The sequence below is a fragment of the Sciurus vulgaris genome (assembly GCF_902686455.1).
Source record: "Sciurus vulgaris genome assembly, chromosome: 11".
NCBI lineage: Eukaryota > Metazoa > Chordata > Mammalia > Rodentia > Sciuridae > Sciurus > Sciurus vulgaris.
In genome coordinates this window covers 98355191-98382223 of record NC_136472.1, presented here as the reverse complement: position 1 = coordinate 98382223, position 27033 = coordinate 98355191, and the positions used below count along the sequence as shown (strand labels likewise).

At 37.5% G+C, this 27033-nt stretch overlaps 1 protein-coding gene across 1 annotated transcript in view; it reads left to right on the top strand.

The window, feature by feature from the left end:
- TMEM123 (transmembrane protein 123) overlaps positions 1-11065 on the top strand; it is a 48305-nt gene extending 37240 nt beyond the window's left edge. The window contains exons 3-5 of the mRNA XM_079102020.1: positions 3697-3978; positions 4192-4336; positions 8618-11065. Coding sequence (XP_078958146.1) covers positions 3697-3978; positions 4192-4336; positions 8618-8642 — 452 coding nt within the window. The 3' untranslated portion in view covers positions 8643-11065. The remainder of the gene's footprint in view (positions 1-3696; positions 3979-4191; positions 4337-8617) is intronic.
- Positions 11066-27033: the final 15968 nt, after the last annotated feature.

The following is a 27033-nucleotide window of genomic DNA, read 5'->3' as shown; positions in this document are numbered from 1 at the left end:
AGCCTAGCCTCCATTGGGAAAATTGACATTGTTGAGCGCCTTCCTTGTTCTTCCCCTAGCTTCTTTTGTTCATGACCTTAACAGGATCAGGCCTAGAGAGGCACAAGGGAAAAGTGCCATTTGGTTTATGGCTGGGATGTTCTGACAAAGGTGCCCTCTGGGTGACAGTTACGTGGTTCTTGGCAGGCTCCTGGGGAATTGTCCTGCTGAGCCCCAGCTTCCTCAGTGCAGCACAGTCTCCTGCTGGCCCTTGATAAACCCCATCAGACGCTTGCTTTTAGTGCTCCCGCCCTCTGCTGGTTATCTCCACCCTTCTAGACTATGCTCTCGGGAAGCCATCTTTTAAGGTAGCCATATGCCAGCTATCTTTGAAGGGTCTGGTTGGTTCATGGGGATTGAGAACCTTTGATGTCAGTTGGTAGATAACAGCTCAGCCAAAGCATCTCTCCTTTAGACTTCAGTCAGATCCTAGTCTATGGCAGGAGGTACTTACCCGGCTTTTCAGGTAATTTGTTTGAAGCCTTTCCAGCTTGATGTGACCAGAAAAGTAGCATCCTTCTCTTCTTCGTCCACATGCAGAGGTGGCAGTGGACATCCTTCAGCATCATACCTTCCTTGGACCTTTCCAACTTCAGCTCATCAGAGGCTAGAGGAGTGGTTAAGACAGAGTCAGATAGGGCTTCCCCTTAGCAAGTTCTGTGCAGGTGGCCTATTCTGCTGACTTCTCTGTGCAGTATTAACTTTGCTGCTTCCTAGAGGTACTAGCCTTTGAACTATTAAGAGAGGGAAGAAACCAGACTTGAGATGGTTATCATTTGCAGAGGAAAACATATCTTTGATATTTCAAAACAAGGGAGTTGGGTCACCAGGTATGAGTTCCAATCTTTTTTTTTTTTTTTTGACTGGCAATCAAACCCAGGGAAAGACTGAGCAACATCCCCAGTCCTTTTTATTTTGAGATGGGGTCTTGCTGAGACTACCTTTGAACTTGTGATCCTCCTCCCTCAGCCTTCTGGGTCACTGGGGTTATAGGCATGCACCACCACACCTGGTTCTCTGAGTTCTAATCTTGAAGAGAGCAGCCTTCCATTTCAGTTTACACATGTAAACATCTTGAGAAAGAAGGATGAAGAGCTGGCATTCTAATTCTTTTTTTTTTTTTTTTTTTTTTTTTTTCCGGGTGCTGGGGATCGAACCAAGGGCCTTGTGCTTGCAAGGCAAGCACTCTACCAACTGAGCTATCTCCCCAGCACATGTAAACATCTTGAAATGCAGTTTAACTAAACTTCTTTTGAAGTGTTCTTCAATTTGTAGAAAATTTCAGCTACTTATTGTTTCTTTAGCTCATTTTGATTTTCTACATGAAGAGATAACGTATTACAACTTCCCATTTTTTGTGCATGTGACTTTGTACAAGCCTCTTTTAGAAATGTCTTATGCAGAAGGAGAGGGTAGTCTGTATGTGTTGAATCCAAAAGTAGCATTGTGTTTTTTGTTTTACTTTGCAAAAGATCATTGAGTTTAATGATAGGCTATAAATTCTGGTCTTTGCTGTATTTAATTTCAACCCAGTAGAACTCATTCAGCAGTTTAAAATGTGATTAATATTAAAGTGTATCTTTTTAGAGAATTCAGAATTGAATGATAAAAATAGTTCAAGTACGGTTAGATACTTAATAACTAATTTGCTTAGGTGGTAAAAAGGTATTCATCCCTTGGTCTTTTTTTAAAAAAGTAGATACTGTTCAAAGGAAGAGACCCAAAGTTGAGAGAATATAGTAGGAATATGAGTGGTACAGCCTGATATGCAGATAAGCCACATTATTGAAACCGGTCTGTGCTATTAGGTTGAAAATGAATACTGAAATCTTTCAAGAATAACTCTGAAATAGCTGTGGAAGACAGGATGATAATAAATGAATGTATGAATGACTTTTAGTCCATGACAGCTGCAATGGTGCAGGAAACCTGGGGGCATTGGTACTGATCAAAGGAAAGAAGGCAGGCGGGGTGGTTAATTTTTTTTCCACTTTTTCTATTTGGACATAGAGAGTTGTAGGGAACATTTCTCAAGCTTATCTGACAGCAGTCACTGACACCATGGTCTAAGTAAGCCAAACAGTCTGAACAGAAAAACTGAGGTAATGGTAAAGACTTGCCATGGAATGAAGGTCTTTGTAGCTGTTGAGGCTGAGTTTGAGCTGAGGGGAGGCTTCCTTCTGACATGCATCACAGAAAGCTGTGATGTGAGCTTGCCCGTGCTGCCTTGCTTCATGCTGTGTGCTGGAGCTTGCCATTCCCCCAGTCCTTTGTCTCAGATCTGTTGCTGAGCAGAATTGCTTAGGCATGCTTGGTTTGTTTACACTACTGGACCCTCAACATATAGTTCACCTATAGGCTGACTCTGTTATGCTTTAACAAGTGTGTTAACCTGATTGGATAATGTGTCTGTATATGTCCTGTGCAACCCTAAATAAAATTAGATCCGTGCCTTTGGAGCTCGATCTCCGATGCCTGAGTAAGCGCACTGGGTAAGGCTAAGTAGGGTAGGCATCATTCGTCCTCGCCCTCAGCAAACCCGTCTTTGAACATCTACAGAGAGTAAAATGGATGTATATAGGCAACATAGGAAACCAATAAACCTGAAAACAAACTTTTGATAAATAGGAAACAGATACAGAAGTAAATTGCATCATATTAAAGGAACAAAGATGGGTTTTTAAATTTTTTAGTTGTTGATGGACCATATATATATATATATATATATTTATAGGTGGTGCTGACCATCGAACCCACTGCTTCATACATGCTAGGCAAGCACTCTACCACTGAGCCTCAACCCCAGCCCTGTATTAAGTTTTCACTTCTTAGATAGCATCTACTAAATTATAATAACCAAAGTAGCTATAATTGTAAATAGTTAAATTATGGACATTCAGAGAAGACACTTTATGTATTTTGTTAACACAGAAAGGGTTGCTTTTGGTCATAAGGCATATTTTATATTCCCTCCCCCCAAAAAGAAAACTTTACCAAGTGAGAAATAAAATAAATTTTTATTGTTAGGAATTTTATTTAAGGATTGTTGACATAATCAGTACCTATTCCTTTTTGTATACATAATTATATTTTATACAAAAAAAATAAAAGCTCAGGTTTCAGGTATGATCCAGTAAGGTGTTAACTAAAGTTGTTTTTAATGCTTACAAAAAGTAAGTCACACTCCGTCCTTCTGGGGTAAAACACATGCAGCAACTGATTGTCCTCAAATGTTCCTGGATGGATGTGCTAGAGAAACTTGGGACATTAAGAACCTTTTATATACTGATGAGTGTAGTCAGCCAGTTAGCAAATACATTAAAAACCTATAATGTAGTATGAAGAATGATAAGATGTTCATACACAGAGGTCATTATTCTCCTTGCACTGAAGAAACTCAGTTTTCAGAGTTTTACCTTGTTAAATCTTCACCAAAAATTCCTAACTTTATGTAAATCTGGGCCTGGTTTCTTTTGAGTATCTTAGTTTGAAATATTTTATAACAGTGTAGTATAAAATCAGTGGACTAAAAATGATCTTTCATGCTACTGTATTTGTTAGATCTCGTGCTGTGTTAACCCATGAAAGTAACAGTATAGTGGGATTTTTTTCCCTAAATTATAGCACCGGTTGTAATGTTTCTTGACTTTCTTGCAGAGAGTATGCAAAACGTGCATTACAACTCTACATCTGAATCTAACAGCAGCACCACTGTGAAACCATCACCAACTTCAGTTTCCTTGGTCTCAAACAATGTGACAGATGTCACCTTCAAAACCGTAACAACTTCTAAAATGGCAACACCAGGGTCCTCAACAAATACAACTTCCAGCACTTCAAAGTCTACACCCAAAGCAACAAGTATTTCACAAAACGTATCCCAGATGTCAACATCCACGATGACCACAGCTCATAATAGTTTAGTGACATCATTAACACGTATGTATTAAAATAGACCTGTTGTTTTCTGTGCTGCAAATAAGTTGTTAAATATCCCATCATTTGATTCTGCAAAAACGTAGAACTTCCTGTACCCAAATTGTCCCTTGGTCCCACTTAAGTATTAGAAATTCAAAAAGTTTTAGTTAATTGTTAATTATGGTGTTCTAAAAAATGCACTAATACTTGTTCTGTTTTTTCTTCTTATCACAGCACCTAGTCATTTAAATGGAAAAATATCAAAATTTGACACTGGCAGCTTTGTTGGTGGTATTGTATTAACACTGGGAGTTTTATCTATTCTTTACATTGGTTGCAAAATCTATTATTCAAGAAGAGGCATCCGATATAGAACCATGTAAGTTTTGATTGACCATTTCTACATATCTCTAATTATCATGACAAATTGCTAGTCAGGCCAATGTACACCTCAAAGATAGATTTATATTTCCGTTACCCCTCTCTGCCCAAAGTAAATTGTTCACATAAAGCCTGCAATTATACTTGTAAATGAAAGCAGATGCACCTATGAAAATAATTGTATTAGTGTCCAAATGTATTTTTGTTTAACCAAAATTTAGCCAACACTTTTTACTTATTGATACCACTAATCACCAAAAAATCCCATATCAGGTATCATCAGCTTGTAGACCTAATATGTGTTATATCTTTTGATTGAAAAAACATTCTTGGTAAACATTTTTTACTGGTGATAACACAGAAACTAAAGAAATTCCTCTAACAGCCTCATTTTTCTTCATAATTTAAGTGGTTATTATAAAAAATATACTACTTCATAAAGTATACACTTCTATCTTTCTAGATGAGCTTTTAACAAGTTCCAATCAACAACCATGTTTACTTTATATATTTCTGTAGGTCTTAAGGATTCTAGAAGTATTATCTTCCAGCTTTTGTTGCTGCAGTGGTCATTTTTTTCCCCTGCGTGGTGCAAATAGTCTACCACTGATCTACTACACCCCCAAGTCTTTTGAGTCTTATGTAGTGTCTTAATTAGTTTGTGCTGCTATAACAAAGTACCATAAACTGGGTGCCTTAAACAACATTTATTATATTTCTGGAGGTTGGAAGCTCAAGTTTGGGTTCTGGTGAGGCCCTCTTCTAAGATGCAGACTGCTGACTTCTTATTTATCCTCTCATGTGCTATCTGACCTGTTCTTATAAGGGCACTAATCTCTTTCATGAGGGCTCCACCATCATGACCTAATCTCCTCCCAAATTTCCCATCAACAAATAACACATTGGGATTAGAGTTTTAATATATGAATTTGGGACAGACACATCCATCCATTGCATGGGTACAAGAAACCAGTTCATTCTTTTGATAATGTACATAAATATCATAGATGATCATTTCCAAAATTTTCTCTATAGGTTAATAATTGTCATTTACATGTGCATTCCCACCCCCACAGAGCATGCACATCAAAAAATTTGGGGAAATGCTGGACTGAGTAAAGTACTTTACTTAAAACTCCCCTAAACTTTTACTGTGCTCATGTGCATTAGTAACTTCAAAAGTGAAATACAATATGAAATACTCCTCCAACTTTTCACTGAAATATTTATTGAATGAACAAATCTTTTGTTCAGGTGGAGCTGACATACATGTCTCTTAGAACTAGTGTTGTGTGGAATACATTATGGGAAATATTGGAATAGGTCATTGAAATTATCTTCCCTTTTTTCCCCTTATTGTCTTTATTGGTACATTATAATAACACACAATCATGAGGTTCATTGTTACATATTCATACTTGCACAGAAGAGAACAACAGAATTTGGTCAGTTTTGTTTCCCAGTACCTTGCCTTTTACTCCCCTCCTTCCTCTCCCTGTCTTCTTCCTCCCGTGCCTCCTTCCTCTACTAGGCTCCCTTCTATTTTCATGTGATCCTTCATTTTTGACAACAGATATGGTTTCATATAAAAGCAAATCAGTCTTCTTGGTACATTAAAGAGGAATTACTTTGCCCGATACAGTGGCTCACCCCTGCAATCCCAGCTACTTGGGAGAATGAGACAGGAGGATTACAAGTTTGAGACCAGCCTGGGCAACTTAGGGAGGCCCTATCTCATAATAAAAAGAGCTAGGGATGGAGCTCAGTGGTAGAGCACCCCTGGTTCAGTCCCCAGTACCAAAAAAAGTATCTACTATTGCAAATACTAAATGAATACATGGAAAGTCTCTAAAAATTTCAGTTCATTGACATAAGCTTCTAAGTGAATATCATATTGTAAATGAAAATGGGATCCAGCAAATTCTCTTACTTAAAATATTAAATGTTTTAAAATATTTAAATAAAATTACGTAGTCATCATATCAAACTCACTTAAAAAGAATCAAGGTGATATTTTTTGAGGTTGAAGGCATTCAGGAACAGTCTTTTTAAAGTTGGTCAACACATACAGGAATGCATAAAGGAAACTAGTGTTAAAATTTGAAATGAGTTTTTAAAATCGCTATTTCTAAAAAGTTGTCTGTTTTCTTGGTAACTTTGGCCAAATAACCAGTAGGCACATTTTTATTATAGTTAATTAACCAGTTTTACATTTATTTGATTGAGTAGCAAAACTGTGCTTTTTATTTTAAGTACAAAGTACATGATTTTAGCCTTTGTGGAATATTTTTTCTCACTTATATATGACCAGGTAATACTGTATGCTCTAGGTGAAGAAGCCAGAGTCCCAAATCCCTGTATTAAAAGGAAACTGTGCAGGCAAAAGCATGGACCTGAGAGGTTTCACTTAAGATTCTTATTTTCATACGGAAATCAGCAGATGATGAAAATAACATGTTTAGTCAAGTGTAACTTCAACCTTTGTTTTATTTCCATATATTAACATCTCTGAAATTAGGGTACAATTTAAAGTCCATTGGATGAGAAAGTACTATGTTATAATTTAAATTGGTTGCATTGTAGTGCTACATTTTAAAAAAACATCCATTTTAAAGCCAGTAGTTCCTTTGAAGTTACAAAAAAAATGGCATTCCATAAGTAAGGACTTTAATATTCATCTCATTAAAGAAACTGAGAACTCATATCTAGCATTAATGAACATTTCTAACTGTCCTTTATTGGATAATAACACTGATTGAAAAATTTAGTTCCTGGGCTGGAGTTGTGACTCAGTGGTAGAGAACTTGCCTAGCATGCATGAGGCACTGGGTTTGATTCTCAGCACCACATATAAATAAATAAAGATCCATTGACAACTAAAAAAAATTTTTTTTTAAATTTTAGTTCCTTTTGTTTCTTAAGAGTTGCATGGAGAAGCCAGTATGGTGATGACACCTGTGATCCAAGCAACTGGGAAGGCTAAGGCAGGAGGATCACAGGTTAAGGCCAACTTGGACAACTTAGTGAGAGCCTGTCTCAAATAAAAAGGGCTGGTGGTATTGCTCATTGGTAGAGTACCCCTAGGCTCGATCCTCAGTACTACAGGGAGCAGGGAATTGCGTGGAGAGACTATAGAATGAAATGGTTAAAAGACAGGGCTTGAAGAAGACAAACTTAGTTATGTGTGCTATTTTTTTGTTTTGTTTTAAGTAGAGGTAAGAATATTTAATATGAGATCAACCCTCAACATATTCTTAAGTGTACAATATTGAATTGTTTACAGTATTATACAGTGGATCTTTACAACTTAGTTATCTTGCATAACAAACTTTATATCCATTGAATAGCAACTCTTCATTTCCACATCTTCCCTAACCCCAGACTTTTCTGTTGACTAGACAGGTGATTTTCTATAGGTGATATAAACAAGGCATCATAGTGTCACAAGCTCAGGATCTGAAGAGCATTCACACGAATGACTGCTTTGTGCCTGATTCTCTGCAAAATGAGATAATGAATAAAATGCCTTTCACAGGCCAGGCATGGTGATGCTATCTGTAATCTCAGCAGCTCAGGAGGCCAAGATAGGAGCATCACAAGGTCAAAGCCAAACTCAGCAACTTGGCAAGGCTCTGTATCAAAATAAAAAATGGGCTGGGGATGTGGCTCAGAGGTAAAGTGCCCCTGGGTTCAATCCCTGGTACATAAACAAAAGCCTTTTGTATAGGGTTACTGTGATGATTGAGATATGGATATAAAGCCTGTAACATAACATCTTATAAGTTGTTATTCTCTTTTTAACTTAAAGATGGTTATGATAGCTAATTGGCAAAAAAGTAATACAGCCTTTAAGGTTAGAGATTTGAGAGCAGTTGGTTCGAAACCTTAACTACTATGGTATACTGGATACCAAGAACTTTATACTAAGCAGTGACAGTTTTGCTTGTGAAGCTTAAAATTGTTGTAGTGCTACGTTCTTTACAAATATGCACATATTTGTAGGGTTTGGGTTTTTTTGGTGGGGCAGGGGGGTTATTAGGAATTGAACGCACAGGTGCTGTACACTGAGCTACATCCCCAGACCTTTTTATTTTTTAAACAAGGTTTCACCAAGTTATTTAGGACCTTGCCAAATTGCTGAGACTGGCCTCAAACTTGTGACCCTCCTGTCTCAGCCTCCCAAGTCAATGGGATAACAGATGGGCACCATGCTGGTTTCATATTTGTAGTTTTGGTACAAATACAAAACAAAATAATTTTAACTTTTGCTATATTTCAGTGATGAACACGATGCCATCATTTAAGAAAATACAAGGACCAAGAAAAGAAGAAACGTCGATGCAGCCCTAGTCATTTTTTTTTTTTTACTACTTTAAAACAATATTCCTTGAAAATAGTATAATTGGGTCATGCATATAATGTACAGTATGTTACATAAATATGCATAGATTTAAAAGGACTTGGTTAGATATTTAAGTATGTGGAATTTACAGATAATTTATACAATGATCATTCTCACTTTTAGCAAATACATAGTAAGACGAGTCCTATCACATTTTTTTGTGGCATTGGTCACATGGGACCAGTAATTGAAAGACAACATCACTAAAGGGCAGGCTGCCATCTGGGTGTACAAATAAGGAGCTTGTCACAGCACTCGAGATCCTGAGTGCCTTTGTTGCTCACACAAAGAACTTCAGTGCTTTTCAGGGCTGGAGATATCCTAATTACTGATGCCACACAGCAGAAATTATGCAACTGAGTAAACCAGGTCTAAAGCATAATTTAAGGAAGCATCAACATTTTGTTTCATAGTAGTTAATTTAGAAACAATACATATTCCCCAAAAAATAGAATCTTCAACTAAAACCTGAAACACTCTATTGGAGATGCATTGGAGAGCATGTATTTTTTTAATAATTTCTTTTTGAGCTTTCAGTGTTAGTTCAAGATAATCTTTTTTCTTTGTGTAATTTAGGCAAATGCAGTGTTTAACATGTTTTTAAAAACTCAGTTGTAAGACTAGCTTTATAGGAAAACTCCTAGATTATTTGCTACTGTGAGAATATTGTCACCACTGGAAATTGCTTTTCATAGTCACGATTTTATATTTAGTAACTATTTTTGAAGAAATGTAGAGCTGCTTTCAATACCTAGAAATTTTTAATGGAATGTGAAAACATTTAACATTTATAAAGCCCCATTTTTAATTTTACTTTCAAAAAAATATTTAGAACCCTATATTGTCAAAACTGTAAATTAATCCTGTGTGTATAAAACCAGGGATTGTGGGGCTCTCCACAGGCTACTAACCCTGCAGGATGAAAGTGCTGCATTGTCATACACTGTTGACGTGTCTCAGATCTGGGGAAATGACATTTTTATACTTAAGTACATTGTTGGAGTGAATTCTTATTTTAGTCAGGAAATTTCCTGCTTCCTTTTTTGGGTGTTCCCCTAGACAACAACTCTTACTCCACTGTTTAAGGAGAGTTATTTTCAGATGCACTATGTTAATGTAGAGAAAAAAGCACAGTGTTTTTAAAAAAAAAAAAAAAAAATTACACATTATATTTTGGAGTGTTTTTAGTTTTACAGTTTTATATTCCAGCACTCAAACTCAGGGTGAACTTTTAACAAGTTATTTAGTCACTAAATACTAAGATAATATTTCCATCTTAAAGGGCCAAAGTAAATCACATCAATTTCTGAAAGCCTAAAAATCTAAGATATCCTAATAAACATGCACCTGTATTTAATTGGAATAAAAAGTAACTTTTGTCAAGAGCTTTTGGTTTGCAGAGAATGACAATGTCAAGAATCATGTCTACTTACTGTGCATTTTGGCCAACTAATGTGATGATATGGATAAAAATGATCCAAAATATGGATATTATTGCATCTATACAACACATGCAATATGGAGGAAATTTTATGAAACATATGGTTAGATTAGTTTGAACTGTGGGCTGATGGGTAAGTTGTATGTTATTAATAGGCCTTAATTGGTTGTGCAAAACACTGCATTCATATCTTTGCAACATATTATAGTTAAATACTTTATAGTGATGAGGGCCTTTTCAGTTGAACTTGTTTTATCTCCTGCATTTTTGATATTTCAGTACCACTCTGAAGTTTTTCTTGAATACTTACTTCTTTAGCACTTTGAGGATAGAAAACCACTTTTAAAATACTGTTTAAACTTTGCCTTGAGAGTTTACTCTGCTTTTTTAGGTTGGAAAGTGTAGTTATGTTCTTTCTCTGTATGTAAGCAGTATAATTTGTTACCTTCAAATATCAGTACTTTCAGTATCAGTAAAGTTTTTTTGTTTTGTTTTGTTTTTAATCTGCAGAAATTGAAAAAATCAGTGATACAAAACAATATTACTTTGGAATACATTTCAATAAGCAAATTTATCTTCTGTTTACTTAAGCAAATGTTTGACTTTCTTTGCATTCCTTTAAAATGTATTTACTTAAATGTTTAAATAGCAGTGGGGCAGAAGCTGTTTGCCCATGCTTTGATCTCTAAAACCTCCTTGGATGATCCATAAAAGGAATAATTCAGATAGAAAGTTGGCAGTATATTACAGTGATAAAATTTGTATTCTTGGAAATTTTTTTTTTAATTCCTGTTACCTTTTTTCCTTTTATAATCACCAGCTTTTGGTATTTCATTGTTACTGAGATCTATTTTTAGAATAAAATTTGTTCTCCGTTTAAAGTTTTTAGTTGTTGGTCATTTTGTTAAATTCAAGAGAAATTAATAGAAAAGCCCAAAGGAGATTGCAAGTGCTAAGCTGATACTACAGAGAGATGGTATTTGAAAATGTGGTTGCCTGGGCAAGCAGCAGCCTTACCTGAAACTTTTTTAAAAAATGCAAATTCTTAGACTGCAATCCAGTCCTGTTGAACCAGAAACTGTAGATGGAGCCCAGTAATCTAATAAGTTTACTAGGTGATTGTGATCTGCATCAAAGTTTGAGAACCACTGCTTGAGGATTTGCATATGAATGTGCTATTTTATTCTGGGTAGAATTTTTAAGAGCATACTGTTCCCAAGATAAACTGGCTACAGATACATTAATGTATGACATTTTACAGAGTGACTTAAATATTATAGGGTGATCAAAAATAAAAAGGTGCCATCTTCTTATTTATATTTAAAAAGTACCCTCCTATAGGTAAACTCTGAACTCAGATTGCTTAGTTAAATCTTACTCTACTGCCTACTAGTTATATGACCATGGGTAAGTTACTCCTGTCTTCCCTGTACTTATTTCATAGGGTTATCCTTAAAGTATTTAAGAATTTATTGCCTAATGGTTCTGAAAGATAGGAAGTCTTAAGATTAAGGGGCCAGCTTCTGGTAAGGGTCTTGTGTATCATCACGTAGTGAAGAGTGTACATCAAGAAGGAATGAAACCCACTCCCAAATAACAGTGCTAGTTCCTGTTATGGCTTAGATATGAGGCATCCCCCAAAAGCTCATGTGAGAAACATTGCAGGAATGTTTGGGGATAGAGTGGTTGGGTTGTGAGAACTGTAACCTAATTAGTGAATTAATCCACTGATGTGAATTAACTGTGGTAACTGGTCAGGTGGGATGTGGCTGGAGGAAGTAAATACTGGCGGTGTGACTTTGGGGTTTACTGGTGAATGGAGGTCTTTCTGCTTCTTAGTTGCCATGCCCTTCCACCATGATGTTCTGCCTCACCTTAGGTCCACAGCTATGGAGTCGGCCAACCATGGACCAAACCTCTAAAACTGTGAGCCAAAATAAATTTATTCCTCTAATTGTTCTTGTCAGGTCTTTTGGTCATAGTGACAAAAAAGCTGACTAAAACAGTCCCATAATGCCGACAGAGCCCTCATGACCTAAAAACACCTCTGCAAGGTCTTACCTCCCATGCTGTCACACTGGCAATTAAATTTCAACGTAAGTTTCGGAGGGAACAAGCATTCAAGCCATAGCAGATACTCTTTATTAATAAACCCAGTTTTCTGATTCTAAGATTTAAATAAGCCTAACCTCTTAGTATTTTTTGTTCATGATTCTTCCCTCCCCACCTTGCTTTGACTTCACTTTGGCCTTGTGTGTCTTGCTTTTGGCAGATGAGTCTTGAGTTACAGATTACATCTGCAGGTGGGGAGGAGGTCCTCTTGGGTTTCAACTAACCCCTTTTAAGAAATTGTGTGCCAAAACTATATACAAAATATACAGAAATTGTTGGCTAGTGACTTCACACAAATGACAGAGGAGGCAATACCAAGCATAGCTACCCACAAACCAAAATAGCCCTGGGAGGATTCAAGGGCTCATTTAAGAATCTGCAGTAACACAGTGGAACAAAACAAAGAATATCCATATATAAAGGGTTGCTGGTGGGATTGGTGTACTTGACAAGGAGGAAAGAGCTAAGAAGAACGGTAGAGGCTGTGGGTATCAACCACCTGGGCTGCCTTACAAAGGACACTAGCATCTTTTTTTTTCCCCCCCAGAGAAGTAATAGCCATTCCCACCAGAGCAGACAGAGTGCCCCCAAACCCCCTTACTTTGTGAAGCAGCCACTATTATGCTATTCCAGAATTAGAGCTGCCATCTTTCCCAACCCTGAGTGTACTCATAGAGAATGTGCATATTTGCATCTGTGGCCTCTGTGCAAATTCCCACATTCTGTATGTGGGCCCTATACCCATGCACACTTCAGACATGGGAACCATTGCCATAGCAAGCTAGTTTGTACCTTGTCCTCCCGAGTCAAGTCTGTTCATGTCTATGCTCCAGACACCAGGTTCAGCTGCCACTGAGAGCTAGACCATGCCCCAGATCCTCGCCCCAAGGCTGTGCAGCATGCCACACCTCAAACACCAAAGCTACTAAAGAAACTATAGCAAAGACACTCACTCCTGTGACCCTGAAGCCTTTTTTGGGGGGTACCAGGGATTGAATTCAGGGGCACTCTACCACTGAGCCACATCCCCAGCCCTATTTTGTATTTTTTTTAGAAATGGGATCTCACAGAGTTGCTTAGTGCCTCGCTTTTGCTGAGGCTTACTTTGAATTGGTGATCCTCTTGCCTCAGCCTCCCGAGCTGCTGGGAATACAGGCGTGCACCACTGCACCCAGCAAGCCCATTGTGTCTTTGTATATGCCAACACTCCAGACACCAGCTCGGCCACCACAGAGGACTAAGCCTCACCTTGATCCTCAGGCACCGTAGCCATGTGCGTACATATGCTCATCTCCAGTTCCCTGGCTGCTTCTTAAACACCCACTTGCCAGCTCATCAGTTAGGGTGCCTGTCTCTGGGAGCCTATGACATTTATCCTGGACATTATTAGAGTGTTCAAGAAGTTCCTCAAAAAGTTAAAAATAGGATCATATGATCCAGCAATCCCACTTCATGGTAAAGATCTGAAGAAAATAAAATCAGTGTGTTGAGATATTTGTAACCAAGATATGGAATCAACTTTACATATCCACTGATGAAGATACAGAAAATGTAGCAGATAAACATATGAACTGCTATTTAGCCCGTCATTTGTGGCAACATGGATGAACCTGGAAAACATTATGTTAAGCAAAATACACCAGACAGAGAAAGATAAATACTGCATCATATCACTTATAGTAAATTCTAATAAGGTCCAAAGTTCCATATTCTCACCAACACCTGATTTGTCAGTCCCAAATTTTAGTTGTTAAGTGTGTAGTGGTTTCACACTTGGTTTATTTTTCCATTTCCCTTATAACTAATGAAGTTAAACACCTTTTCACATATTTGTTGGCCACTTGACTGTGAAGTGTGATTATACTTGTGAATTACCAGTTTAAATGTCATCCCCATTTTTCTAATGGGCTTTTTTGTTGATTTGTAATTTTATATATATATATATATATATATATATATATCTTAGGCAAACATAAATCCTTTGTTGGTTTTATGTGTACAAATATAATTCTTCAAATTCATAGCTTAGTCACTTTTAATCTATAGGGAAATTAATTTTGCTTTATAAAAGGAATCAAGTTTATAACTGAAATAGTATATAGCACATACAAACTTTTCATTAAATGTTTACAACAAAAATAATTCATTATATGCTTTGAAAACACTTCAAAAATTGTGTAACTCTCAATACTTTCAATTATTATATGGGAGTGCAGAGACATTGACAACTTCCAAATAAATAATGCACATTAAAAATGAAACATTTGATAAATACAAACATTTTATATCTATTTTTTGTGTGATCATACGGATTCATTACTGGGTTTATAGTAAAGGGGAGAACACAATTTAAGGGATATCTTTGTATATAAACAGCTGACAACCTTGTGAAAAATCTTAAGAGGAAAATGAGTTGAAGGCCTGAGTTTCAGTCCTGGAAGATTTCTGTTGTGGAAAAAATTCAGCTTCCTGTCCTTTTCCTGCAGCAACACCATCCCCTCGCACCCACATTCCAGTAAACAACCCTGCATGCTAACACCTTTCTTTCCCTTCTTGGGAAAAGATGGTTTTTGTCAAAAAAAAAAAAAAAAGTGTCTGGATTTATCACTTCCTAACTACTCGAAGGTTTTGCCCATTTCTATTATTAAAACATTTATTATAATCATTTTAAATGTTTTTAAAGAACCAGTTAAAGTGCTTACTCCTTTTATGTAGAACTTTGACATGTTGCTGCTACTGCTGCTACTTCAAAAAGTTCAGAGTATAGTTCAGTGGTACAGCTTGTTTAGCATGCACAAAGCCCTGATTTCAATCTGCAATGCCTACATACTCGTGCACATGCATGCCCCCCACACACACACACAAAGGTTGAGACCATGTAGCAAAATGCTATTGGAAGTCCTGTACTACTGCTTTTGCTGTGGGATCAGGAAGGGAATTTCTGGGAACTCAGGAGCAAAGGTATTAAAGAATAAAAGAAAACAAAAAACAAACCCAACAACTGAAAGGGAAAACAAACAAAATCCAACAATACATTAAACAGATTTTATATCATGTTAAAATCAGATTTCTCTCAGGAATACAAAGGTAGTTCCACATAGCAAAACCAATGTAATATACCAAAATGATAGAACAAAAGGTGGGGTGGCATGATTTCAATTGATTCAGAAAAAGCATTTGGCAAAATCCAACATGGTAAAACCCAGAAAACTAGCAATAAAGAGAACTTCTTCAAAACTTGATCAATGGCATTTATTTAAAAACAACAACTCAAAGCTAATGTGCTCCATGATAAAATACTAGTCACTTTTCTCCTAAGATCACCCACAATACAAGCAAGCCCACTTTCATCACTTGTATTTTAACACTGCAATGGAAGTTCCACTTTTTCACTAGGTAAGAAAAAGTATTGAAAATGGAAAAGATGTAAAACTTATTTGCAGACAGCAAATAATCCAAAGAATCTACAGAAAAGCTACTAGAACTAATAAATTCAGCCAAGTTGCAGAATACAAGGTGAACATACAAAAAATATCGAAGAATCAAAAAAATATTATATTTTAAGGAAACAAGTCTACTTATAATAATATCCAAGAGAATAAAATACTTAGGAAGATATATAACCAAACAGCAAAGACTTATACACTGGAAGCTACAAATCATTGCTGAAAATTTAAAAACCTAAATGGAAAAACATTTCCATGTTCACAAATTCAAAGTCTTAATGATGTTAAGATGGCAGTGCTACCCGAAGCATGCTATAGATTCATGCTATCAAAATTCCAAAAGCTTTATCCTCAAGTTCATATGGAATTGTAAGGAGCCCCAAATACCCAAAACAATCTTGACAAAGAAGAGTAAATTGGATAACTCACACTTCCCAATTTAAAAACTTACTACAAGACTACATTAATCAAAACGGTGTGATACTGGCATAGACTATAGACCAATGGAATTTGAGAACCCAGAAATTATCCCATAATCTATGACTGATCGATATTTGACAGTGGCATCAAGACCATTCAATGGGGAAAGAATCGTGTATTCAACCAGTTCAAAAACAACTGGATTTTCATATGCAAAACCATGGAGTTGGACCCTACTTTATACTATATACAAAAAACAACTAAAATGGATTAATGCCTGAATATAAAAATTAAACTATGTAACTCTAAACCTTTATGATCTTAGATTTTGCAATGAATTCTTAAGACATGAGAACAAAAGCAACCAAAGAAAACTTGACAAACTGGACATCATCAAAAAATCAAGAGACCTACAGAGTGTAGAAGTATCTTCAAATCATGACTGTCTAGTATACACACTCTTAGGACTCAACAACCAAAAACCAAGCCACCCAATTTAAAAATGGACAAAGGACATGTACAGACATTTCTTTGAAGAAAATAAAAGCACATGAAAAATTGCTTGATGTCAGTCATTAGGGAAATGCAAATGGAAACCACAATGAAATACCATTTCACACCGACTAGAATATCTGTTAAAAAAAGTCTATGAATGTAGTTTAAAGGTACATTCATAGCATGTTATGTGTGAAGTCCTGGGTTCAATTCTTAGTACCAGGGGGAAAAATAAAGTGTGATTGCAATATGGAGAAGCAGAAATCCTTGTGAATTTCTGGTGGAAATGTAAAGTCAAAGGTACACCAGCTGTAGAAAACAGTTTGGCAGTTCCTCAATAAGTTAAACAGAGTTACTATATGACCCATCGCCACTTGTAGATACTTTCCCCAATGAATTGGAAAGATACTCAAGATACATATATGTGAACATCCATTGCAGCAGTATTCACATTACCCAAAAGGTTGAAAGAGCTCAACTTCATCAATGAATGAATGAAAGTCCAAAATAGGTAAATCCACAGACAAAAAGCAAAAGCTGTTTGTAGGGGAAAGTGGAAAGGAGGGAAAGAAGACTGACTGCTTTCTGGTGTTTTCTTTTGGGGTATTAGTATTGTTTTGGAGCTTGATAAAGTAATAGATACATATTTAGTATACTAAATGCTATGGAATTGTACACTTCAAAGTGGTTAATTTTATGGAAGGCAATTTTAATCAAAATTGGGGGAAAAAAAGGTTTATGTGGGTGATAAACCAAAAACTTTTCCTGGGTTAGTTACAACCCTTGTAGGAAATTAAAGTCAGAAGAGATGAAAAATGTAACATCAAATGAATTACTGAAAAATCCAGGTAGAGATTTCCACTTAAGTCCTTCTGCATTGCCAACATTTTACACATTGCTACCTCCACTAGCTATTTAAGGGAGGCTTACCTATCTTATAATCTGCATCCCCTCCATTTTCTAACAATATTTTCTCAATATTACTTATGCTTTATGAAGTTCATAAAAACAATGTGTAAAATGTTGGGAATGCAGAAGGACTTAAGTGGAAATCTCTACCCAATCAGCTTGCCTTCCACCCACTTTATATAGAAATTCAGTTTTGCCACATTATTCTTTTAACTGATTTGATCATAACTCCTCCTCCTTGCTCCTCTATACCTACACAGAATGAAATCTAGACAAAAAAAAAATTAATTCATAATTCTCTTAAAATGGATGTCCAGCCTATTTTCCCAAACTTCTTTTCCATTATTCATTCACTGAATATTCACTTTTTCCAAAAATGCTTCATAATTTTTGTTTTCATGTTTCCTCCCTCACACCTGTCTCCATTCAACTTTGTATATCTTGCTTTTCAATACATAATTGATATGTAACTTTTTTTTTTTTTTTTGGTGCTAGACATTGAACAGCAGAGTCTCATGAATACTAACCATACATTCTACCACTGAGCTCCAATCCCCATCCAACTTAAGCTAAAATGCTTTGAAAAACATCCCAATGGTACTTTATCTGAACTTCTCTATGTCACTTATTTTCTACTTTAGATTAAAATATCTTTTTCTGAGCGTCCGTGAAACAGGAGTAATGTGTTTTAATTCGTAGTGCATCTTTCTGTCCATTCTTTTGCACTTTTGTGCCTTTACATGTGCCAAACCTAACACTGATCTTTACACCTGTTCCCATGTTTTTTCATCTGTGTATGGAATACATTCATGTTATCCCAGAATTGTGCTATATTATTAATTATTCCAGCAATCAAAATAGCCTCAAAAGGGATAAGTTTCACAAGAGGAAGCCAATGCCATTAGAAACAGATTATACAAATACTTGTCAGCAATATGACAAGATTTTACATATCAAATAAATATAGACAAAAAAAATCCTTTCATTTTCTTATAACTTTGAGGATGAAATTATGGTTGAGTTTTTGTTTGCTTTTTTTGTGGGATAGAGATCAAACCCAGGGCCTTGTACATGCTAGGAAAGAAGCACTCTACCACTGAGTTACATTTCCAGCCATGAAATGGTGATGTCTAGCGAAAAAGTAACATTGAACATAAAACAACATGTACATATGCATCTGTACATATACACACCACACACCAAATGCATATCAGATTTAATAGTGATTACCACTGGGTAGAAATTGAAAGTAGTAGTGGGGAGAAAATAAAACAAACAAAAAAAAACTGAGTATAGTTCAATGTTATGACTCAGTTTTACCAGATCAAACACAGAACAGGATGCTTTCTATTTGCAGATCAGACCCATGACACTGTCATTAGCATCACCCACTAATAAAGAACACAAAACTTTTTATGTGGAATTCCACATTAGATCTTATAATAGCCCTTTGAGGAATAAACAGCAGATACAAATGCTCATAGAAAAGCTAAGGACCACAGAGGTATAAAGGATTTGTCAAAGACCTTATTAAATAGGAGAACTGAGAAGCAAAGTCTTCAGATTTAAAATACATGGCTTTTTTTTTTTTTCACTAAATCATACTGAGCAATGCAGCTGTGTGGCTTACAACATCATACTTGCCTATTAACCCTTTATTGTTAGAGCTGCTAAGGTTTAAAAGCTCCAAGGACTGTAGTTAAAACCTGCCTACAGACACCATTATACCAGAAAGGTAACAGGATCTAGCACAATTATTACAATGGCCTTTCTGTTTCTACTAAGCTATCCCTCTTCCCCTGAATAACCATTCATATACCAACAGATCAACAAGGTCCGCTACAGTGTTGTGGGGCACATTACACTCCTTCCACTGGATATGGTGGCACATGCCTATAATCCCAGTGACTCAGGAGACTGAGGCAGGAGGATCACAATTTCAAGGCCAGCCTCAGCAATTTAGCAAGACCCTGTCTCAAAATAAAAAATAAAAAGTAGAATGAAACTTAGTGATAAAATACCTCTGGGTTAAATCTCCACTACCAAAAAATGAAAAAAATAATTGTTTTTAAATTGTATACCTTCTACCCAAGAACCAGTAAAGGGTGAAGAGAATCATCACATAGAGATAAAAACTCACCTTCATTACCAATAAAGGCTTTCGAGGAAAACAGGTGTAGATTTTCTAATACAAATCCCAGAATATATGAGCTAGATACCAGTCATGGCAATACTGAAAAATTAAGGCAGGACCCTGTGATGGCAGAGCCACAGAGAAAAATGGTACACTAATCAGGCAGGCTGATTAGCTACCAAAGAGAAAGATAAGGCAAGATGGCATTGAGCTACCAAGTATAACCAAGTTTCTCTTCCAAAAGTACCAAAAGAAATGGGCATGCACAAAGAGAGCTCCCACTATACCAAAGAAACATGAGTAGACTAAAAGTTCTCCCTTAGTTCTTCATGGATTCATTTTTATTTAAAAAAAAAAAAAAAAAGTAAGATTAATGGTTACCATGCCAGTGGTTCTTACATGATAGCCCATAGGCCCTGTGAGTCCTGGAAATCCTTTTGGGATTTCTAAAACACAAACCAAACCTAAAATATTATTTGCCATTTTCACTGGGCTGACATTTGCACAAATGATGAAAAAGCATTGGTGGTCAAACTGTTGACACCTTCACATGAATTGAGATAGTGGCATCAAAACATACCTGCAATTTTAAAAAATGCCACATTCATGTAAGAACGTGGTTCCATATCTGGTGAAGTCATAAAAAAATCAAATTTGGGGGGATTCAAGATGGCGGACTAGAGGGTGGCTGCATTTCATGTTGCTCCAGGACTCAGGACTCAAGAAGAGGAGATATAGAGAGACTTGGGACCAACTCAAAGCAGCCGGGTGAGTCTCTCCCACTGGGGAGGCATCCCGGATGGGGCAGTAGTCCCCGAACGCGGGGAACTTTGTGAAGTAGATTTGCCCGACAAAGACACCCCTCCCCCCGCTGGAGCAGTGAACGCAGACAACTGGGAGCATCGGAGAGGAGGCCACTCAGCATAGCGCTTGGACTCGGAGCAACCCACCCGGGCTCTGGGAGGCTGCCCAAAGGAGGGGGTGCGCGGTGAGCTGTTTGGACTGAAAGCGACCACCCCTGAATACCGGGGGCTGCCCAGAGGAGGAGGAGAAGCACGGGCTCGGCTTGTCACTTGGACTTGGAGCAGCTGCACCAGGGCTCCGGGCGGCTATCTGGAGGAGCACCGTGGTGAGTGGTTTGGACTCAAGAGCATCCGCTCCTGAACACGGGGGTTGCCTGGAGGAGGAGGAGGAGCGCGGCGGGGTGCTTGGGCTCGGAGTGACTGTACCAGGGCTACGGGTGGCACTTGGGATGAGGAGGTGCACAGTGAGTTCCTAGGGCTCGTGACGAACGCAACAGATCTCTGGGTGACTGCCTGGAGGAGAAGGAGGTGCGCGGTGGGTCACTTGGACTCAGAGCAACTGCATGGAACACCAGGCGGCTGCCGGAGGAAGAGGCGTGTGGCGGGTCACTGGGACTCGAAGCGACTGTAAGGGGCTCCAGGTGGCTGCTCAGAGGAGGGGCCGCATAGCCAGGCGATTAGGTGTAGAACAGGCTCCAGGACTGCAGGCAGCTTCTCTGAGGAGAGGCAGCCTAAGGAGACTCCTCTGCGAATGGCGAGGCTTCCAGGACCAGGAGGTAGGTCTGGGTCCCTGGGAACATTGCAGAAGAAGGCTGCCCAGCCCAGGTGGTAGTTGTGAATTGAATGGAACCTCTAGGAGGGGAACTGACCAGCGAGACCTCCCACCAGGTGAGTCTTCCCTGCCAGGTGAGGTTCTCCCACAAGGACTGTAAAACCAGAGACACAGGCCCAAACTGGCCTTGCATCAGCCCACATCCTACTTCCCCTTTGGATGACCATTCGTCAGCAAGTGAAGGTACCTCTGCCCACTAGCAAGGAATATACCCCACCAGAAGGCCACCACCCATAGAGAGGCAGCTTCCTTGTGGAGCACCGCATTATCAACTCCCTCCAAGACTTCAGGCTACTGAAGGCTAAAAGGGGATATACTAGAAATCTTCAGGGATATTGTAAGTCAATAGAGGAAATCTGCAATATCTCAGCGGTCCACTGATACCTGAACAATATGAGAAAACAAGGAAAGAAAATGCTGCAAACAAATCTAGACGTTACATCAAAAAAAACCAACGACAGCATGGCAGAAGAAATGACAGAAAGGGAGTTCAGAATGTACATAATTAAAATGATCAGGGAAGCAAATTACGAGATGCAAGAGCAAATGCAGGCACTGAATGATCACACCAATCGACAGTTAAAAGAGCAAATACAGGAAGCAAGAGATCATTTCAATAAAGAGTTAGAGATATTGAAAAAAACCAAACAGAAATCCTTGAAATGAAGGAAACAATAAACCAAATTAAGAACTCCATAGAAAGCATAACCAATAGGATTGAACACCTGGAAGACAGAACCTCAGATATTGAAGACAAAATATTTAACCTTGAAAACAAAGTGGACCAAACAGAGAAGATGGTAAGAAATCATGAACAGAATCTACAAGAACTATGGGATATCATGAAAAGGCCAAATTTAAGAATTATTGGGATTGAGGAAGGCTTAGAGAAACAGACAAAAGGAATGAACAATCTATTCAATGAAATACTATCAGAAAATTTCCCAAATCTGAAGAATGAAATGGAAGATCAAGTACAAGAGGATTCTAGAACTCCAAATATACAAAATTACAACAGACCGATACCAAGGCACATTATAATGAAAATACCTTACAAAATAAAGACAGAATTTTAAAGGCTGCAAGAGAAAAGAATCAAATTACATTCAGGGGGAAACCAATAAGAATATCAGCATATTTTTCAATCCAGACCCTAAAAGCTAGAAGGGCCTGGAACAACATTTTTCAAGCCCTGAAAGAAAATGGATGCCAACCAAGAATCTTATACCCAGCAAAACTTACCTTCAAATTTGACGATGAAATAAAATCCTTCCATGATAAACAAAAGCTAAAAGAATTTACAAAAAGAAAGCCAGCATTACAGAACATTCTCAGCAAAATATTCCATGAGGAAGAGATGAAAAACAAAGATGCAAATCAGCAATGGGAGGAACTATTCTAAAGGAATTGTCAAATAAAGGAAGAACCAAGTCGTGTCAAAATAAATAAATAAATAAAATGAGCCAAATGACCGAGAATACAAATCATATCTCAATAATAACCCTGAATATTAATGGCCTGAACTCATCAATCAAAAGACATAGACTGGCAGATTGGATCAAAAAGAAAGATCCAACAATATGTTGCCTGCAAGAGACTTACCTCATAGAAAGAGATACACATAGACTAAAGGTGAAAGGATGGGGAAAAACATACCATGCACATGGACTCAGCAAATGTCGCTGGCTCTTTGTGGTTCCAAAATCCATGGATATTTGTCACTGCCTGCAGCAACAACTTGCACGGGTCTTATGGGTGGTAGAGTGGAAACTGAGGCACTTCTATCTTTCTCTTAGTGCACTGCTTTCTTGCTTGTTTACTTATAGAGGATAGAGGAAATGAGGTTTACTTGCTTTGAGAGGAGAGAGAGACTTTGCTTATCAGAGAGAGAGACTTTGCTTAAGAGAGAAACTTTGCTTATCAGAGAGAGACTTTGCTTAAGAGAGAAACTTGCTACGCCTTAAAGTCCTGCATCCTGTGAACTAAGGGTACGTCCACCCAAAGTGCCCTAGTGATGCATCTCAGTTCTCTGTTCTGCGATCTGCCTTCCGCCGCTGCCCCTACTCGCTGCTGTGTTCTTTCTTTTGGCTTTTTTGCTAATGGCTGCTGTGGCGTGTCTTCTGCTACTGCTTTTCTTCTGCTAATGGCTGCTGTTGCGTATGTCCCTACTAGCTACTGCCGCGTGTTTTTCCCTCTGGCTGCTTCTAATGGCTGCTGTGTGTGTGTCTCGCTCCGCCTACACTTATATCACCTCCAGGATGCGGAGAGCAGGGCCACGCCTCTTACGCAAAGATTAGCAAGATGCTCCGAGCAGGCAATTAGTGCTCGAGAACACATGCGCATACATTCTGTGCATGGACGAGAAAAATCACCTGAGTGTGCTTATGTCAATTAACCTCCTCGCTGCAAATGTGATCAGGTGCCATCCCGGTGCCGCCAACATGACACAGCCCCCAACAGCAAAAAAGCTGGGGTATCCATCCTCATTTCAGATAATGTGGACTTCAAGTCAAAGTTAGTCAGAAGGGACAAAGAAGGACATTACATGTTGCTTAAGGGAACCATAAATCAGCAAGACATAACAATCATAAACATCTATGCCGCAAACAGTGGCTCATCCATGTATGTCAAACAAATCCTTCTCAATTTCAGAAACCAAATAGACCATAACACAATAATACTAGGTGATTTTAACACACCTCTCTCAACACTGGACAGGTCTTCCAAACAAAAATTGAACAAAGAAACCATAGGCCTCAATAACACAATCAATAATTTAGACTTAACGGACATTTATAGAATATACCATCCAACCAAGAGTGAATACACTTTCTTCTCAGCAGCACATGGATCCTTCTCTAAAATAGACCATATATTATGCCACAAAGGTAATGTAAGCAAATACAAGAAGATAGAGACAGTACCTTGTATTCTATCAGATCATAATGGATTAAAATTAGAAATAAATGAAAGAGTAAAGAACAGAAGCTACTCCAACACCTGGAGATTAAACAATATGCTATTACATGATGAATGGATAACAGAAGATATTAGGAAGGAAATTAAAAAATTCTTAGAGGTAAATGAGAACAAAGAAACATCATATCAAAATCTTTGGGACACTATGAAAGCAGTACTTAGAGGAAAATTTATTTCATGGAGCGCATTCAATAAAAGACGTAAAAATCAACAAATAAACGACCTAACACTACAGCTCAAAGCCCTAGAAAAAGAACAGACCAACACCAAAAGTAGTAGAAGACAGGAAATAGTTAAACTCAGAGCTGAAATCAACGAAATTGAAACAAAAGAAACAATACAAAAAGTTGACAAAATAAATAGTTGGTTCTTAGAAAAAATAAACAAAATTGATAAACCCTTAGCCACTCTAACAAAGAGAAGACGAGAGAAAACCCAAATCACTAAAATTCGGAATGAACAAGGAAATATCACAACAGACACGATTGAAATACAAAACATAATTAGAAGCTATTTTGAAAATCTATATTCCAACAAAATAGAAACTTTCGAAGACATCAACGGGTTTCTAGAGACATATGAATTGCCTAAACTGAACGAGGAGGACATACACAATTTAAATAGATCAATTTCAAGTAATGAAGTAGAAGAGGTCATCAAAAGCCTACCAACAAAGAAAAGTCCAGGACCAGATGGGTTCTCAGCCGAGTTCTACAAAACCTTTAAAGAAGAGCTCATTCCAATACTTCTCAAAGTATTCCATGAAATAGAAGAGGAGGGAACTCTCCCAAACTCATTCTATGAAGCCAATATTACCCTGATACCCAAACCAGACAGAGACACATTGAGGAAAGAAAATTTCAGACCAATATCATTAATGAACATTGACGCAAAAATTCTCAACAAAATTTTAGCAAATCGCATACAAAAATATATTAAAAAGATAGTGCACCATGATCAAGTGGGTTTCATCCCAGGGATGCAAGGTTGGTTCAACATCTGGAAATCAATAAATGTCATTCACCATATCAATAGACTTAAAGTCAAGAATCACATGATTATTTCAATAGATGCAGAAAAAGCATTTGATAAAATACAGCACCCCTTCATGCTCAAAACACTAGAAAAAATAGGGATAGTGGGAACATTCCTTAACATTATAAAGGCCATTTATGCTAAGCCCATGGCTAATATCATTCTAAATGGTGAAAAACTGAAAGCTTTCCCCCTAAAAACTGGAATAAGGCAGGGATGCCCTCTTTCACCACTTCTATTCAACATCGTCCTTAAAATGCTAGCCAGAGCAATTAGACAGACCAAAGAAATTAAAGGGATACGAATAGGAAAAGAAGAACACAAACTATCCCAATTTGCTGATGCTATGATTATATACTTAGAGGAACCAGGAAATTCTACCAGAAAACTTTTAGAACTCATAAGTGAATTCAGTAAAGTAGCAGGTTACAAGATCGATGCTCATAAATCCAATGCATTTTTATACATAAGTGATGAATCCTCAGAAAGAGAAATTATGAAAACTACCCCATTCACAATAGCATCGAAAAAAATAAAACACTTGGGAATTAATCTCACAAAAGAGGTGAAAGACCTCTACAATGAGAACTACAGAACACTAAAGAAAGAAATTAAAGAAAACCTTACAAGATGGAAAGATCTCCCATGTTCTTGGATAGGCAGAATTAATATTGTCAAAATGACCATACTACCAAAAGTGCTATACAGATTCAATGCAATTCCAATTAAAATCCCAATGACGTACCTTACAGAAATAGAGCAAGCAATCATGAAATTCATCTGGAAAAATAAGAAACCCAGAATAGCTAAAGCAATCCTTCGCAGGAAAAATGAAGCAGGGGGTATCGCAATACCCGAACTTCAACTTTATTACAAAGCAATAGTAACAAAGACGGCATGGTATTGGTACCAAAATAGACAGGTAGATCAATGGTACAGAATAGAGGACATGGACACAAACCCAAATAAATACAATTTTCTCATACTAGACAAAGGTGCCAAAAATATGCAATGGAGAAAAGATAGCCTCTTCAACAAATGGTAGCTGGGAGAATTGGAAATCTATATGCAACAGAATGAAACTAAACCCATATCTCTCACCCTGCACTAAACTCAACTCAAAATGGATTAAGGACCATGGAATCAGACCAGAGACCCTGCAGATTATAGAAGAAAAAGTAGGTCCAGATCTTCAATATGTCGGCCTAGGATCAGACTTCCTTAACAGGACTCCCATAGCACAAGAAATAAAAGCAAGAATCAATAACTGGGATAGATTCAAACTAAAAAGCTTTCTCTCAGCAAAGGAAACTATCAGCAATGCGAAGAGAGAGCCTACAGAGTGGGAGAAAATCTTTGCCAATCATACTTCAGATAGAGCACTAATCTCCAGAATCTATAAAGAACTCAAAAAACTCTACACCAAGAACACAAATAATCCAATCGACAAATGGGCTAAGGAAATGAACAGACACTTCACAGAAGAAGATCGACAAGCAATCAACAGATATATGAAAAAATGTTCAACATCTCTAGTAATAAGAGAAATGCAAATCAAAACCACCCTAAGATTCCATTTCACCCCAATTAGAATGGCAATTATCAAAAATACAAGCAACAGGTGTTGGCGAGGATGTGGGGAGAAAGGTACACTCTTACATTGCTGGTGGGGCTGCAAATTAGTGCA